Source organism: Haemorhous mexicanus, chromosome 16, assembly GCF_027477595.1.
Source record: "Haemorhous mexicanus isolate bHaeMex1 chromosome 16, bHaeMex1.pri, whole genome shotgun sequence".
In the NCBI taxonomy this organism is placed as follows: domain Eukaryota; kingdom Metazoa; phylum Chordata; class Aves; order Passeriformes; family Fringillidae; genus Haemorhous; species Haemorhous mexicanus.
The window spans coordinates 13,901,288-13,916,728 of NC_082356.1; the positions used below are offsets into that span (position 1 = coordinate 13,901,288).

General features: G+C 50.0%; 1 protein-coding gene across 1 annotated transcript; it reads right to left on the minus strand.

Moving 5' to 3' along the window:
• Positions 1-9,824: 9,824 nt before the first annotated feature.
• LOC132334976 (olfactory receptor 14C36-like) lies at positions 9,825-12,231 on the minus strand. The gene is made up of 2 exons (XM_059861098.1): positions 11,314-12,231; positions 9,825-9,875 (listed from the first exon to the last, which is right to left on the minus strand). Exons 1-2 carry the CDS (start codon positions 12,229-12,231, stop codon positions 9,825-9,827), a joined length of 969 nt encoding a protein of 322 aa, XP_059717081.1.
• Between the last annotated feature and the right edge of the window lie 3,210 nt (positions 12,232-15,441).

Genomic DNA, 15,441 nt, shown 5'->3' on the forward strand with positions numbered 1-15,441 from the left:
CTGGCAGGGGCCGCCCCATGGTCCTGTCCTTGGCATTGCACATCCCCACATGCCAGTGCCCATCCTGGAAAGAGCTCTGGGCAATAAGGAAGGGACAGGATCTGCTTCTCCAGGGGCTGGGGCTCAGGCCTTGGCCCTTTGCATTCCTGAAACACATCCAGGTTTGCTCAGCACCAGAAACACCTTTGCCTTGCTTGTCCCCACCTGTCATCGCTGCCTCCAGTGCTGTGTACTAGTTGGAACCTGGGGACACTTTCTCAGTCGTGTCCCTCAGAAGGGTCTATTTTATGTATGAGAACAGTGTTTCAACCTCACTTTGAGTTCTTGAGAAGTTCTTTGAGCACACTCAGACGGACTCAGTCTGATGCAAAGAGCACCAAAGCCCCAGAGGGTCATTCAAGTCCTTGTGCTGTGTCTGTGCTGCTGAGCTGGGCTGGGCTCCTGGCACAGAGGCAGCTCCTGGCAAGGGCAGCGCTGCAGAGAGACAGCTCTGGGCAGGAGCAGCTCCTGGGCACAGCCCAGCAGGGCTGGGGCACTGCCAGGGCACCTCAGGGACACCAGCAGGGCACAGACAGAGCTCACAGGGGCTCAGCACTGGCAGGGGCTGTGGGATGTCCCAGAGGGGGCTGTGTCACAGCAGCACCTCTGTGGCTGTGTCATGGAGCCAACAGAGCAGCTGTGATGTCAGCAAGGGGCTGTGTGACAGCACAGAGTGGGCTGTGTGAGGTCACAGATTGGGCTGTGACATCACAGAGTTTGTTTTGTGAGGTCATTGATCACCATCACAGAGGGGATTCTGTGACATCACAGAGCAGGCTGTGATATCATGGCATGGCTGTATGATGTCAAAGAGCAGGCTGTGAGGTCAAAGTGTGTATGACAATACAGAGTGCCATACACAGTCACAGAAATATTTCATCCTTCTGCACTTGGCATCAGCAGCTTTCTTTGGCACTGTGAGAACAGGGATGTTGTGCCACTGAGGGAGCAAAACCAGTTCCCAGGGCTGCTCCTACAGAAAGCAGGAGCTGGTTGGGCAGCAGCAGTGCCTGGAGCAGACAGTGTTTGTGATGAGCTGCAGAGGAGCTGAGCCCAGGGGCTGCTGGCCAAGGCCGAGGCCCAAGGAGCATTTCTCAGCTGGCAGGGCGGGCTGAGAAGGGGAGGGGGGAATGCAGCAGCACAGGGCCATGGAACCAAGGGAGCATTGTGACACTGTGGGGCCCTGTGAGACCAAGGGACCATTGTGACACTGTGGGGCCTCATGGAATCATGGAGAGCACTGTGACATTGCTGGGCCTCATGGAACTGGCACTGTGTGGCTCCATGGAGTGTAGGGATCATTGTGATACTGAAGGACCCCATCATCCAAGGGTTCATTGTGACACTGCAGGGCCTCATGGAACCGTGGAGACCATTGGGACACTTTGGGGTGTCCTGGAATCAAGGGGCCATTGTGATACTGCGAGACCCCATTGTCTCACTATGGTGCCAAAGGCCCATTGTGACATCACAAGGCCTCATGGAACCTAATGGGAGAGACCATTGTGACACTTCACAGCCTCATGGAACCAAGGGGCCATTGTGACACTGTGGGGCACCATGGCACCAAGGAGACCATTGTGACACTATGAGGTACCATGGAAAAAGCAAAGCATTGTGACACTGTGAAGCCTCATGGCACCAGTGAGACCATTGTGACCCTGGAAGTCCCCACAGAACCAAGAGGGCCATTGTGATGCTGTGGGGCCTCGTGAAACCAAGAGGCCTTTGTGATACTGCAGGGCCTTGTGTCATCATTGGTCCATTGTGATACTGTGGAGCCAAAGGGGACCATTGTGACACTGCAGGGCTGCCTGGAACCAAGGGGACCCTGGTGGCATTGTGGAACCCCATTGAACCCAGGGTTCTTTGTGACACTGCAGGGCTGCATGGAACCAAAACTCCAGGATGAGACAGAGGGGCCTCCTGTCATCAGTGGTCCATTGTGACACTGTGGAGCCAAAGGAGACCATTTTGACACTACAAACCCCCAGGGTCCAAGGGTCCATTGTGACATTGCAGGGCTCATGGAACAGAGGAGTGTCATTGTGGGGCCTGGGGAACCACGGAGACCATTGTGACACTGCAAGGCCTCATGGAATCGATGGGACCACTGTAACACTGCGGGGATTTATGAAACCTAGGGGCCACTGTGACATTGTGGGACCCCATCAAACCTAGGGGCCACTGTGACACTGCTGTTCTTCTTGTAATCAAAAGGCCATTGTGACACTGTGGGGCCCCATAAAACCAAGGGAACACAGAACATGTCTGGCTTCACCTCTCATTGACTGCCTGACTGGTCCAGCTGACCTTGGCACATTGAGAGTCTCTTTTCATCTGCTACTGAAACACTGGGTCTCCATGCTTTCCTTGTCATGGAAAAAACTGTCTTCCTCCAGGCACCCATGGCCAAAATTAGGATTTCACCTCCAAATTTCCTTATACCCAGCAATTGTTCCTATTGGAATATTGCCAGGACAAGTCTGTCTTACAGTGGTTTCACAAGGGCCACTTCCCATCTGTCCCCAAAATATTGGGGAAGGCTCTGGTATTTCCTTCCTATGTGAAAGAACAGTCCTCGTTCTCCAGTTACCCATGGCCGAGATTGGGGTTCCACCTCTAAAATTCCCTAAATCCAAAGACAGCACCCAGACAAAATCTGCCATTACTGACAAGTCTGCCTGGCCTTGGACTACTGAGGCTCTAACCTGCCTTCTAAATATTGGGGATCTGTGCTTTCCTTCCTATGGAAAAGAACTGTCCTTCTCAGCCAGGTGTTCATGGCCAGAAATGGGATTTCACCTCCAACATTGCCTGTTGTGACAGACTGGAGGAGGCTGTTGGCTAAAAAGATTTTGTGTGTGGGAGAGGAAAGGGCAGGTCCAGCCCTGCCCTGTCCTGGAACCCCAGCACTTCCCTGCCCTGGAACCCCAATCCCCCCAGAGCCTCCATCCCAGCCCAGCAGTGTCTGCCAGTCCCTGGCAGAGCACAGGCAATGCTCCACAGCCACCTCTGGAGCCCCCAGCCCAGCTCCTGAGGGACCAAATGAGCCCAAGTCCCACCTGGGGGAAGGGCCCAGGAAGACCAAGGGGTATTGAAGGCTGAGCACAAGGCAAGCACACTTCTTGACCCTGCATCGTCTTGGAATTTTTATCTGAACACTGCTGGAATCCAGGAGTTGGTAGCTGTGTGTGTGTGCCGTATCTTTTTTGTCTTTCCTTCTGTGTCTTCTTCTTCTGTTTCTGTGCTCCTGCAAATTTTGATTAACATTACATGTTAACAGGCTTAGAGTTTGTGAAGCTGAATGGGCCAAGTCAATGCTTTGAGAAGTGTTTTTTGTTGATTGAATGTCTGTCGTAGTTTGACATGAGAAGAATTTTAAAAAGTAATACAAAGCTTTTTGTGTAACTGACATTCTGTTAAACCTCTAAGATACTGAACACGCCTCTGTTAAACACAAATGTTAAAGACAAAAAACCCAGGAACCTCTTCTTTTATTTCCAGTCAACAAAGAAGTAGCAGGCCCTGGCCCCAGCCCCCATCTCAACCAAACCAAACCAAACCAAACCAAACCAAACCAAACCAAACCAAACCAAACCAAACCAAACCAAGCAGTCCTGCCGTGGGCTGAGCCCCTTCCCCCTCCCCAGGCTGCCCACCCCCCCATCGGCCTCACTCTAACCAAACCAAACCCCAACAACTGCCAAACAGGAAAACAAAAGAGGCTACAAAACCCCAACCAGAACAAAGTTAGCCACAGCTTTTAAAATCTTACCATCAAGTCCCCTCCCCCAACACAATTAAAACCAAAAACTCCTACAACCTACAACCCACACAAAATAACCCTACAACTAAAATTAAGCACAAAACCACCCGAAAATGAACCATAAAACTAATCCCAACACAATCCAGCCGCAACTTCCACCACAAGTTCCTGGCAGGTCAACTGTTAATCCTTTCAATACTTCAATCCTCCCTCGAGTAAAAGTAAAACCAAATACAAACACTTAAAAAAACAACATAAAAGCATCAAAGTCAGTAAAGAAGAAATTAAATCCCAATTAAAAAAGAAGAAAAATATCTTAATCTTAAAATTGAAATCCTCTTATAAACTGTAAAGAAAAAACTATTTTCATTATAACACATAAAACTATAAAAAAATTTCAAATTAATATAAAACAAAAACTGCCCTGCAAAATAAACAAATCTTAAAATCCCTGCAATTTCATCAAAAGTTTCAACAGGGAAAAAAAAAGTAATCCAGTGTCTCCCAGAGATAAAAACAATTTTAAATGTAAATTATAAAAACTTTTACCTTTCAAGAACTCATCTTTAAAACAATACCCCATAAGTCGACATGGCCCATCAACAAGCTGTAAAAAAGCTTGTAGCAATAAAAACAACCTCACAATAATAAAGTTCCCCAGACAAGTGTTATCCATGACAAAATTAAGAACCACCAAAAACCTATTTTTTCCTCTTGTAAAAAAAACTCCATTACCTTAACAAGAAAAACTTCTCTCCCTAAGTAAAAAAGACTGTTCTGGAAATATTAAACTAAGTAGAAATTTAAAGCTGTGTTTCTTTACAGTGTCAGTGTAACGAAAAAGTTGTAAAAAAAAAAAAAGGGTTCTAAGAAGTTTATTTTAATTCTTACTACCTTTTTTGTTTTAGTTACTTTTAATAAATTTTTCTTTATACCCTTTTAAATTTTAAGCCTACTGTACCTTTTTCTTAATCCCATCTCAAAACAAAATAAATACATAGATAATTAACCAACACTAAAACCTACCACACATCAATACTGTCTTGGTTTAGGGCAAATTTGGGAGAGAATTTATAAAAAGGGCTTCTCTAGAAAACAAACTCACATGGCCTCTCCCCCCAACCGGTTTGGGAAGAATTCCTCGGAGAGAAGGGGAAAGAACCTGTTTATTTGACAAGCACAGCACCCCCCAACACACAAAATGAACAATACCGGATGACACCACTCTTCCACTGCTCTGAAAAAGATGACAAATTCAGAAAAGTCTCTCCTGGGGGTGGTCACTGTTATCAGTCCCTCTGGCGCTGGGGCAGGTGCTGCAGCCACAAGATGCGAACTCTCTCTCGGTGTTTCCTGATCTCAGTCCGGAGCAGTCCAAACAGGAGAGGTGAAACAATCCAGGATGGAATTTGGACTGTTTAGCTAAATTAACTAATGAGAAGAGGGAAAAGAACAAGAGCAAGCAAAAGCAAAGCAGAAGCAAGAGCAAAAGCAAAAAGCTGGGCAAAAAGCAAAAAAAGCAGCACTATGTACTGGTGCTATTTGTATGTCTCACCGAGTGGCTGATAAGAGGCCCAAAAATAACTTTCACTCTGCCAGTCTTAAAGGAACAGAACATAATATCCAGCATAAATTACACACACGAATGGGGATAACAGTCACCCTAGGACAAATACATTGATAAGAAACCTCAAGAGTAGAAAAATCCTAAATTAACAAACCAAAACCACGACAATGTCATAATCAACCTTTTGCCAAAGTTTCTCTGATTTTCTAAAGTTCCCAGTAAAGGCTCTTTGGTTTTTCTGAGCTCCTGAGAATCTCCTGTTGGTATTTCTCCAGTGACTCCAACTCAGAGTACACAAACAATTGTAATTCCTTTTAAATGTCTCCTTGAGAGAGTTTTCTGGGGGATGGCAGTCAGGGCTTGTCTGTCCTGCTTGGCCCAGCCCAGGCAGGGCTTTCCCAGCCCCATTCCACACTCCATTTCCCAGCTGGAGCCCCTGGTGCCTCTGAGTTGTGCTGCCCCAGCCCCAGGGACGCTCTCCTTGGCTGCCCATTCCCCCACGGGCTCTGGGCAGGGATGGCCTCAGTGGGGGCTGCTGACATCCTCAGCAACTTGGAGGCTGCTGCTGAATTTCACTGCTCCAGAGGCTTGTTCAGCCTTCAGCTCTTCAGTGCAGGAATTCAGTGTCCCAGGGCTCATTACCATTCCGAGCACCCCAAACAGCCAAGCCTCTGGGGATTTTAATTTGATTTTAATTTTCAAATCCTTTGTGGCTCAGAAGAGAGATTTCAGAAGCCAATTTAAAATACACTATATTTAAAAAGACAGGGAGAAAATATAATTTTTTAGATCCTGTTTCATTTTTTTTTCCTGTTGACACATTGGTATGTGCAATCAACAATTGACACTGAATCCAAGTACCTCCTCATGTAGTTTGAATAGATATGAAAATCAAGACCCTTCATGGCTGACAATCAATCAGACTCTGTCCCTACCCCCTCCCCACCATTTCCCCCATCCAAGCCCTGGCACTAAGAGCAGCCTTGTGCAAATCTGAGCTCCCTCCAGCCCAGGCTGCACCTGCAGCTTTCAGCTCCTTGGCTCCAGCTCCCACCTGCTTTCCTTGGAGAAGGAGCTGCCTGAGACACAGAGGGATGTTCATTTCTTGTCAGCCAACCAAGCCAAGGGAAGGCACAGCTCCATCAAATGCAAAAGTCATTCACCTGCAGGATACTAAATCCACTTTCCACAGCAGACAGTCTCAGAGTAATGGAAAACACCTTCTGTGCCCAGCACAGATCCCAAGGCCCCCCAAACCCTCCCTGCCCCGATCCTGCCCAGATTTGCTCTTTGCACACACGAGTCACACGCTGAAGTCACGAGCTCCCTCCATGCCTACAGGAAGAAAAAGAGAGAAAGGATTATGAAGAGCTCTCCTGTGCAGAGCCAAGGTCCAAGTGCCCCTGCAGTGGGAACCACAACTCCTCAGGTTTGTGTCCCTTTGGGGTCAGGGACTGCTGACACTCAGAGGCACAGAAAGTTTCTCTTCATGGCCAACAGACCATGGTTGAACAGGACACAATTTAATAACAACCACTCTCTTCCCTGAGCTATGTGCAATGTTCCAGCAGCATCTGATGAATCCACCATCCACAAGTGATTTGCATACTGAAATTGGTTTTAGACAAATGTGGTTCTGTGATAGATATAAACACAATTAAGTTCTTGTATCAGGATGCTCGTTCTGGAGCGCGGGCAAAACAATTTGAACAATTCCTGATTTGCAAAGCTGTCAGTGGTGGATGGAGAAGGGAGGTCAGGCTGCTCTTGGTGTTGAGGAAATGCTGAAACCAGCCTGACTCATTTCATAGCTCTATGCCCTGGCTGATCTCCCCTCTTTCCCTCCCACCCATTGGCTTTTGTCTCCCACCAGGCCCCCCAGGGAAGAGCCTGGCTCTGTGTTCTCCATCACCTCCTTGGTGGCACTGCCAGGCTGGGATGAGGAGCCCCTCAGCCTTCCCTGCTCTGGGCTGGACAAGCCCAGCTCCCTCAGCCTCTGCTCACAGCCCAAGGGCTCCAGCCCCACGTTGGAGGCCCTTCCCAGACCCTGCTCCAGCTGCCAGACATCTTTCCTGCCCTGGGGAGGCCAAACCAGGCCACAGTGACCTGGATAATCCACATCCTTGATGCCCTGGTCACACAGCCCTGGCCCCTTGTCCCCATGTCAGTCTCTGGGGTGGATCCTGTGGAACATCTTTTGGTGGAGGCTGTGGCTTCAGGTGGTCTGGGGGGATACCAGGGAACAGGGACCCCACTGGGCATGAACAGGGTTGGACTTGTTGGGAGAAACTGTGAGGGGGAGCTGGGGCGGAGTGACCAACCCAGTGATCTCACACAGCCCTGCTGGGATGTCACAGCGGCTCTGTGATGTCATAGTCTGCTCTGTGATGTCAGTCCTCTGCCATGTGATGTCACAGGTCGCTCTGTGATGTTGCATATATGGTCTGTGATGTCATCGCTGCCAATGACCTCACATAACCCACTCTGTGATGGCATATCCCACTCTGTGACCTCATGTTACCAGATGATAAATTGCCGACACCAGGTGAGCTCACACCTGGAGCTTGCTCTCCAAAACCCCAGGCCTATGGAAAGCACACAATGCCCATTGTGTGAGAAGGGGAACTGGAAGTTCACCAGCCTCAGTGTCCTGCCAGCTCAGCCAGGCCCACTGGGACATTGGGCTCCACGACCACCAGAGACCACCAGAGAGACCCCCAGGACAGAAGAACACATGGGTAAAGGGGAGGGGGAATTTGTTAATGATTTTGGGGAAATGATTATCATATGTGTGTTTAGTTCAGAAAAATCAATGAATATGTGTGCAAAATAGAGAAAATAAACAGAAACTTTCCTGTACTCAGCATGCAGGGCTTTGGGAGGAGCTGTCCCCTGTGCATCCCCTGGCTGAATAAAGAATGCTGCTTCTTCATGCTCCATTGGGGTTGAGGAGTTTTCTGCTTTACTGAATTTTTGGTAACACTCCCACTGCCAAGGAAAGCTCTGTCTCCTGCTGTTCACAAACAGAGAAGGGCTGGTGGCAGATGTGGGGCTCAGAGGCTGCCTGGGGCACAGTGACCATAAACTAATAAAGTTTTCAATGTTCTGTGAAAGAAGGAGGGGCAGCAACCAAACTTCTGGAATTAGGAAGGGCAGACTTTGGCCTGTTCAGGATGCTGATGTGGGGAGTACTGAATCAGGTACTGATTTTTTTAACGGAAACAACCCTTAAAAACAACGGGGTCCAGGAAGAATGGACACACTTCAAGAAAGTAATGTTAAGGGGGAAGGAGCAGCCTGTCCCAGTGTGGCAAAAGATGAGCTGGTGAGGAAAATGACTGTCCTGGCTGCCTATGGAGCTTTTGTGGAAACTCAAGGAGGAAAAGGACCAGAAACTCAGGAAGTGTTTAAGGATGTTGTTAAGTTATTCAGAAAGAAAAGTTGAGAGGTGAAGGCTTAACTAGAGCTTAACCTGGGAGCTTCTGTAAGGAAAAAAATATAGGAAAAGGAGGGAGGAGGAGAGCTTCTACTCTTGATTGGATTCAGTGGGGAATATAGTAACTAAAGTCTTTTCCTTAATTCTAAGCTACCAAGCCTTGTTTGTCTCAATTTTCAATATTAGGACAGGCTGTCCTCAGGACAAGTGTTCTCCTGAGCTGGTAGATGGGCACAGGGAGCAGAACAGCCCCCTGGAATCCAGGAGGAAGCAGTTGCTGACCTGCTGAGCCACTCAGATGCTCACAGGTGTATGGGATCAGATGGGATCCATCCCAGAGGGATGAGGGAGCTGGTGGATGAGCTCCCCAAGCTGCTCTCCATCATTTACCATCAGTCCTGGCTCACCAGGGAGGTCCCAGAGGACTGGAGGTGCCAGTGTGAGCCCATCCCCAAGAAGGGCTGGAAGTAGTATCTTGGGAACTCCAGGCCTGGTCTCCTTTTATGACCAGGTGACCAACCTGTGGATGTAGGAAAAGCTGTGGATGTTGTGTGCCTGGAATTCAGCAAAGCCTTTGACTGTCTCTGACAGCATTCCTTGGAAAAGCTGCAGCCCATGGCTTGGGCAGGTTCCCTCCTCACTGGGAGAATTAAGAACTGGCTGAGGCTGGGCCCAGACAGTGGTGGGGATGGTGCTGCACCCAGCTGGTGTCCAGGCACTGGTGTTGTCCCCCAGGGATCCGTGTTGGGCTCAGTCCTGTTTAATATCTTCACTGATGATCTGGCTGAGGGGATCCAGTCCACCATTCACAAATTTGCAGATGACACCAGGCTGGGTGTGAGTGTGGATGTGCTGGAGGGCAGGAAAAGAAGACACAGCCTTAAGCTGCACCAGGGGAGGTTTGGGCTGGACAATAGGAGGAAGTTCTTCACTGAAAGGGTGAGTGGGCATTGGAATGGGCTGGCCAGGGGGGAGGTGGCGGAGTCACTGTCCCTCTTCAGTGGCAATTAGTGTCAAGGTCTGGGTGACAAGGCAGTATTGGGGCATTGGTTGGACTTGATGATCCCAAAGGTCTTTTCCAGCTTATTTGATCCTGTCATTCTGTGATGACTGGGACACTCAGGGGGACACAGGGACCATTGTGACACTGTGGGGCCTCATGGAACTAAAAGGACCATGGTGACACTGTGCAGCTCCATAGAACCAGGGGTGCATTGTGGTGCTGCGGGGCCAAATGGAGCCAGGGCGTGCACCGTGACACTCTGGGTTCTTGTGGAACCACAGAGGCCACTGTGACACTGCAGGGCCTTGTATAACCAAGGGGTTTCACCATTTTGACACTGTGAAACCAGGGAGACCATTGGGAGACTCCAGGGCCCAGTGGAACCAAGGGGCCCTTTTGACACTGCAGGGCCTCGTGGAACCAAGGGGACATTGTGACACTGCAGGATCCTGTGTAACCAAGGGGACACTGTGACACCATGGGGCCTCAAGGAATCTGGAAGATTGTTGTGACACTGTGTGGCCTCGTGGAAACAAGGAGTGCAATGTGGCACTGAGGGGACTTGTGGAACCACAGAGACCATGGTGACAGTGTGGGACCTCATGTGACCATGGGGAAATTGTGACACCCTGGGGCCCCATGGAACCAAGGGGCCACTGTGAAACTGCAGCACCAACGAGAACATTGTGCCACTGTGAAGCCCATGGAACCAAGGAGACCATTGTTGCTCTGCATGGACACATGGAACCAAGGAGACCAGGGTGTCAGTGCAGGGCCTGGTGTGACCAAGAGGCCATTGTGACACTGAGGGGCCCCATGGAACCAAGGACATCTTTGCAGAGGACACAAAGCTGGGTGTGAGTGTGGATCTGCTGGAGGGTAGGAGGCCTCTGCACAGGGACCTGGAAAGGCTGGATCCAGGGGATGAATCCAAAAAGGTGAGGTTTAACAAGTCCAAGGGCCAGGCCCTGCAATTTGGCCCCAGTGCTACAGGCTGGGGACAGAGTGGCTGGACAGTAGCCAGGCAGAAAGGGTCCTGCAGGGGCTGATGGACAGCAGGCTGGACATGAGCCAGCAGTGTGCCCAGGTGGCCAAGAAGGCAAATGGCTCCTGGCTTGGATCAGGAATGGTGTGGCCAGCAAGACCAAAGCTGCTGTGCCAGCACTGACCTGCCCTCACCTCTGCACATAGACATTGCTGCTGCAGCACCAGAGAATGCAAAAAAAGTGCATCTCTGCAGAAAAGTTTGCTGGGAGATCCTTTAGTTCCTTTATAGCCACCAAGAGTGCAGCCCCTTATTGACACAGTCTGTGGCCACAGGGAAGGTGGAGAGAAACAAAAGGAGAAATGGCACAAACAATGACATTTCTTTGTGGACAAGATTAAAAAAGTCAAACAAAGAAAAAGAACCTCCAAAATGAAACCAACAAGAAGTATCAAAGATTACTTTTATTACAAGTGATTTGATGACACTGGCCAGCAGTTTAATGTCCCTGAAAGTGTCCAGTCATCAGTCTCCACACTGCAGCCTTGAGCTCCTGGTTCCTCAGGCTGTAGATGAGGGGGTTCAGGGCTGGAGGCACCACCGAGTACAGAACTGACAGTGACAGATCCAGGGATGGGGAGGAGATAGAGGGGGGCTTCAGGTAGGCAAGCATGACAGTGCTGAGGAACAGGGAGAGCACAGCCAGGTGAGGGAGGCAGGTGGAAAAGGCTTTGTGCCTTCCCTGCTCAGAGGGGATCCTCAGCACAGCCCTGAAGATCTGCACATAGGAGAAAACAATGAACACAAAACAACCGAGTGCGAAACAGACACTAACTGTGATGAGCCCCAGCTCCCGGACAGAGGATTTGGAGCAGGAGAGCTTGAGGATCTGTGGGATTTCACAGAAGAACTGGCCCAGGGCATTGCCATGGCACAGGGGCAGCGAAAATGTATTGGCTGTGTGCAGTAGTGAATAGAGAAAGGCACTGGCCCAGGCAGCTGCTGCCATGTGGGCACAAGCTCTGCCGCCCAGGAGGGTCCCGTAGTGCAGGGGTTTGCAGATGGACACGTAGCGGTCGTAGCACATGATGGTCAGGACATAAAACTCTGCTGTGATGAAGAACATGAAAAAAAAGACCTGTGCAGCACACCCTGCATAGGAGATGGTCCTGGTGTCCCAGAGGGAATTGTGCATGGCTTTGGGGACAGTGGTGCAGATGCAGCCCAGGTCAGCGAGGGCCAGGTTGAGCAGGAAGAAGAACATGGGCGTGTGCAGGTGGTGGCCGCAGGCTACGGCGCTGATGATGAGGCCGTTGCCCAGGAGGGCAGCCAGGGAGATGGCCAGCAAGAGGCAGAAGTGCAGGAGCTGCAGCTGCCGCGTGTCTGCCAGTGCCAGCAGGAGGAAGTGGCTGATGGAGCTGCTGTTGGACATTCGCTGGGGCTGGTTATTGGGACCTGTTCATTGAGAAAAGGACAGTGAGGAATTGGGGGAGTTACCTGAGACCAAAAAAAAAACCAATTCCCATACACCCTGGTCTGTAACACACATGAACATGCTTCTGTGTTTAAGATTTCTGAGGTTTTCTTTATAATATTGCCCCATGTTGCTCCTGCTGTTCTTGGATAGGAGAAACCCTGAGTATTTCTGCTTTCCTCTGGTAGAACAGAGTGAGTTCCCTGACGCAAGGGGGTGAGTGAAGACTGGGGGCAGATGGTCTGTCACTTGATTCAGTCTGGAGTTTCTCTGGGCTTTCACTTTTCCAAATGGAGGATGTTCACACTCCAAACTTTTTTCTTACAAACCCCCAGGTACTGCTGAAAGCAGATGTAACCCCTACAGCCCAGCTCCTCATTTGTAGTTAAGGACTCACATTGCTCATTTCACCAACCCAGCAGCATTTTTACTGTCATAACACCTCTGCCTTTCCCTATCAATCTAATAATTCAGAGATGCTCTAGGACAGGTTTGCATCCTGGATTGAAGCTCCCAGCTTGCACTGAAATCTCAGGGAGACTTCCAAGTGTCCTTATGATGGCATTGGATTGAGGGAGATGCAGCTCCTTCCCTGGCTGCACTGACAGCATTGCCCAGAGCCGGGCACTGGGGACAGCGTCACCCTGAGCCAGCTGTGCCCCCTGCCAGAGCCCCCAGGGCCGGGCAGCTGCTCCCAGCCCTGTGCCCTGCAGAGGAAACTGGGCCTGGGGCTGCAGAGCTGCCACACGGCTCTGCTGCAGCTCTGCCTGCACAGGAGGGGCTGCACACCTTGGAGCCACAGACCTGAGGGCAGAGGCTTGGCTGGGGGCACAGGAGGGAGGGGGCATGTTCAGAGGGAGGGGCTGCACTGCAGGGGATCCTGTGGGGATCCTCTCAACTCTCCCTGCCACAGCATTTCTGGGTTTTGTTTTCTCCCATTGCCTGATCTTCTCTCTGCTTCCTGGAGATTTACCGCCTGCAGGTGTTTCCCTGTGCCTGATCTCTCTGTGCCAGCACTCACAGACCCCAAATCTCTGTGCACTCTCCTTGGCCCTACAGAACCCTGCCTGTTTGCAGGGCACTGGATGGGGGCAGGTTCTGTTTGCAGCTTGGAGAAGCGACAGCTCAGACTGAGCCTGATGGCTCCAGCAAAGGTGCTGCTGGTGCTGTCCAAGGGCAGAGTGTCTGAAAACACATTAGGGATCTCCTGTGAACCTATGGATCACTAAAAGTAGCAGTTCAGATCTCTCACGCTGTTGTCAAAATTCATCATTATTACTTCCTAATGAACCTTTAATATTTATCCCCTCTCCCTGCCATTCCCTAATATTATGCAACTGAATAAAAAGTCTAACGAAACTTCCTCTTTTTTATCAAAATCCTTGTCTTGGAAATATTCTGTGACTGACCAGAACCCCTCAGCATGTCAGAGCTTCATGAGCATTTCACCTCCCCCACACTATAAATACCCAGAATTGTACTCACAGAGTCTGTAGGCATTGGGATGTTCCAGCTTTAGGAGATCACTGCAGGAGCTGCAGCTGCATTGTCCTGCAGCCAGAGGTTCCTGTGCCAAGGGCTGGCAGGGATTCTGCCCCAGGCACTTCTCAGCACCTTCCCAGCCCTGACTGATTGAAGCTCTCTGTGCCTCTGTGCTGTGCCCAGGGTGGCTGCAGGCTGTGCCCCAGCCCTGCTGTGCTGGCAGAAGAGCTGCTTATCAAGAGAAATGTGCTTTTGAAGCTCTTCTTGGTTACCAGGATCACCCTCTGTGCCAGGAGCCCAGCCCAGCTCAGAAGCAGCACAGATACAGCACAAGGACTTTAATGACCCTCTGGGGCTTTGTGCTCAGGCCCTGAACATCAGTCCCTGAGAGGGAGCTGAAGAAACCTCTCCAGAACTCCAAGTCAGAATCACACTCCAAAGTTTCTTTCACTTTTAATGGGTCCCACTGAGAGACACCACTGAGAAAGTGTCCCCAGGCCCCAGGCAGAGCAGAGAACTGGAGGCACTGATGACAGGTGGGGACAAAGAGAAGCCAAGTCCTGGTGCCCTGGGCCACAGCAGGGTCTGTGCCACCAAGGGCTGGGAGGAGACACCTTGTCCTGAGGCACTGGGGCCTCCTGGCACAGCCAGGCTGGGCACTGTCAGCCCCTTGTCCTGCCCTCAGCATCCCCCCCTAGCCCACATCCCAGTGGCCTCAAGGATCTGCTGGAAGGAGTCCCTGGGGAGCCTTGCTCAGCAATGGCCCTGGGGGCTCCTTCATGCTCCCAGGGACTGCAAGTTTTTCAAAGGACTTTGGGTTTGGCTTTTGCCTTGGAGTCTCTGAGAGGTTTCTGCAATCATGGCCTCCAATTATCTGCTGTAATTAGTCCCTGGAGAGGATTTGTCAGTAACAACACTCAGTGGGCTCATTAATGCTTCAAGGTACTTCAGTTATTTGAAGGTACTTGGTGTTTCCCTTTTGATACAGACTCCGTGTGAGGTTTGTGCAATCATGGCCCCAATTATCTGTTTTAAGGAGTCCCTTGAGATCTTTGTACTGACACTCAGTGAGGCTCATTATACTTTTAGGTACTCAGAAGCTTTTAAGGTAGTTTGGAATTTCCTTTCCACACTTAGTCTCTGAGAAATTTGTGCAGTCCTGGCCTCTAGTTCTCTCCTGCAAGGAGTCCATGAGGAGCCTGTGTTGGAGAGTGACCTCAGTGGGACCCATTAATGCCTCAAAACACTTTGGGTGTTTCTTCTGCCTTTGGCTCCTGGAAAGTTTTGTGCAATCTCCCCTCAGGCCCTGAAGTTCCATTAGGATCAAGCAAGTCCTAACAAGCCATGGCTCTGCCTTGATTTCCCTCTGCTCTCATGCAGCTCATCAGGAAGGTTTCTGTAGTGGTTTTGGTTCACCAATTTGAGATTTCTTGGCCTATGCATCAATTAGTGTGGTGGGTTCAGTGTTGGCTAATTACCAGTGCACTCACTGGAATATCCTTACTCATTTCCTGCTGTGAGATAGGATTAGGAGAAAGGCAATGTAGGCTCAAAACTTTAAAAGGATATAAAGACAATGTTATTAACAGTAGCTAAAAGAAAGAGCAATAAGAATCAGAACCAAACTTTCAGAACACTTCTCCTCTCCCCACAACCTCTTCTTTCTTACTGACAATGTAAGGAGAC

Excerpts from the sequence above, each read along its gene's own strand:
- LOC132334976 (XM_059861098.1), bottom strand. The coding sequence starts at position 12,231 with ATGTCCAACAGCAGCTCCATCAGCCACTTCCTCCTGCTGGCACTGGCA. Across the intron at positions 9,876-11,313 it reads GGAGACTGATGACTGGACAC|ATCATCAAGTCCAACCAATG; the intron begins TTTCAGGGACAT and ends AAGACCTTTGGG.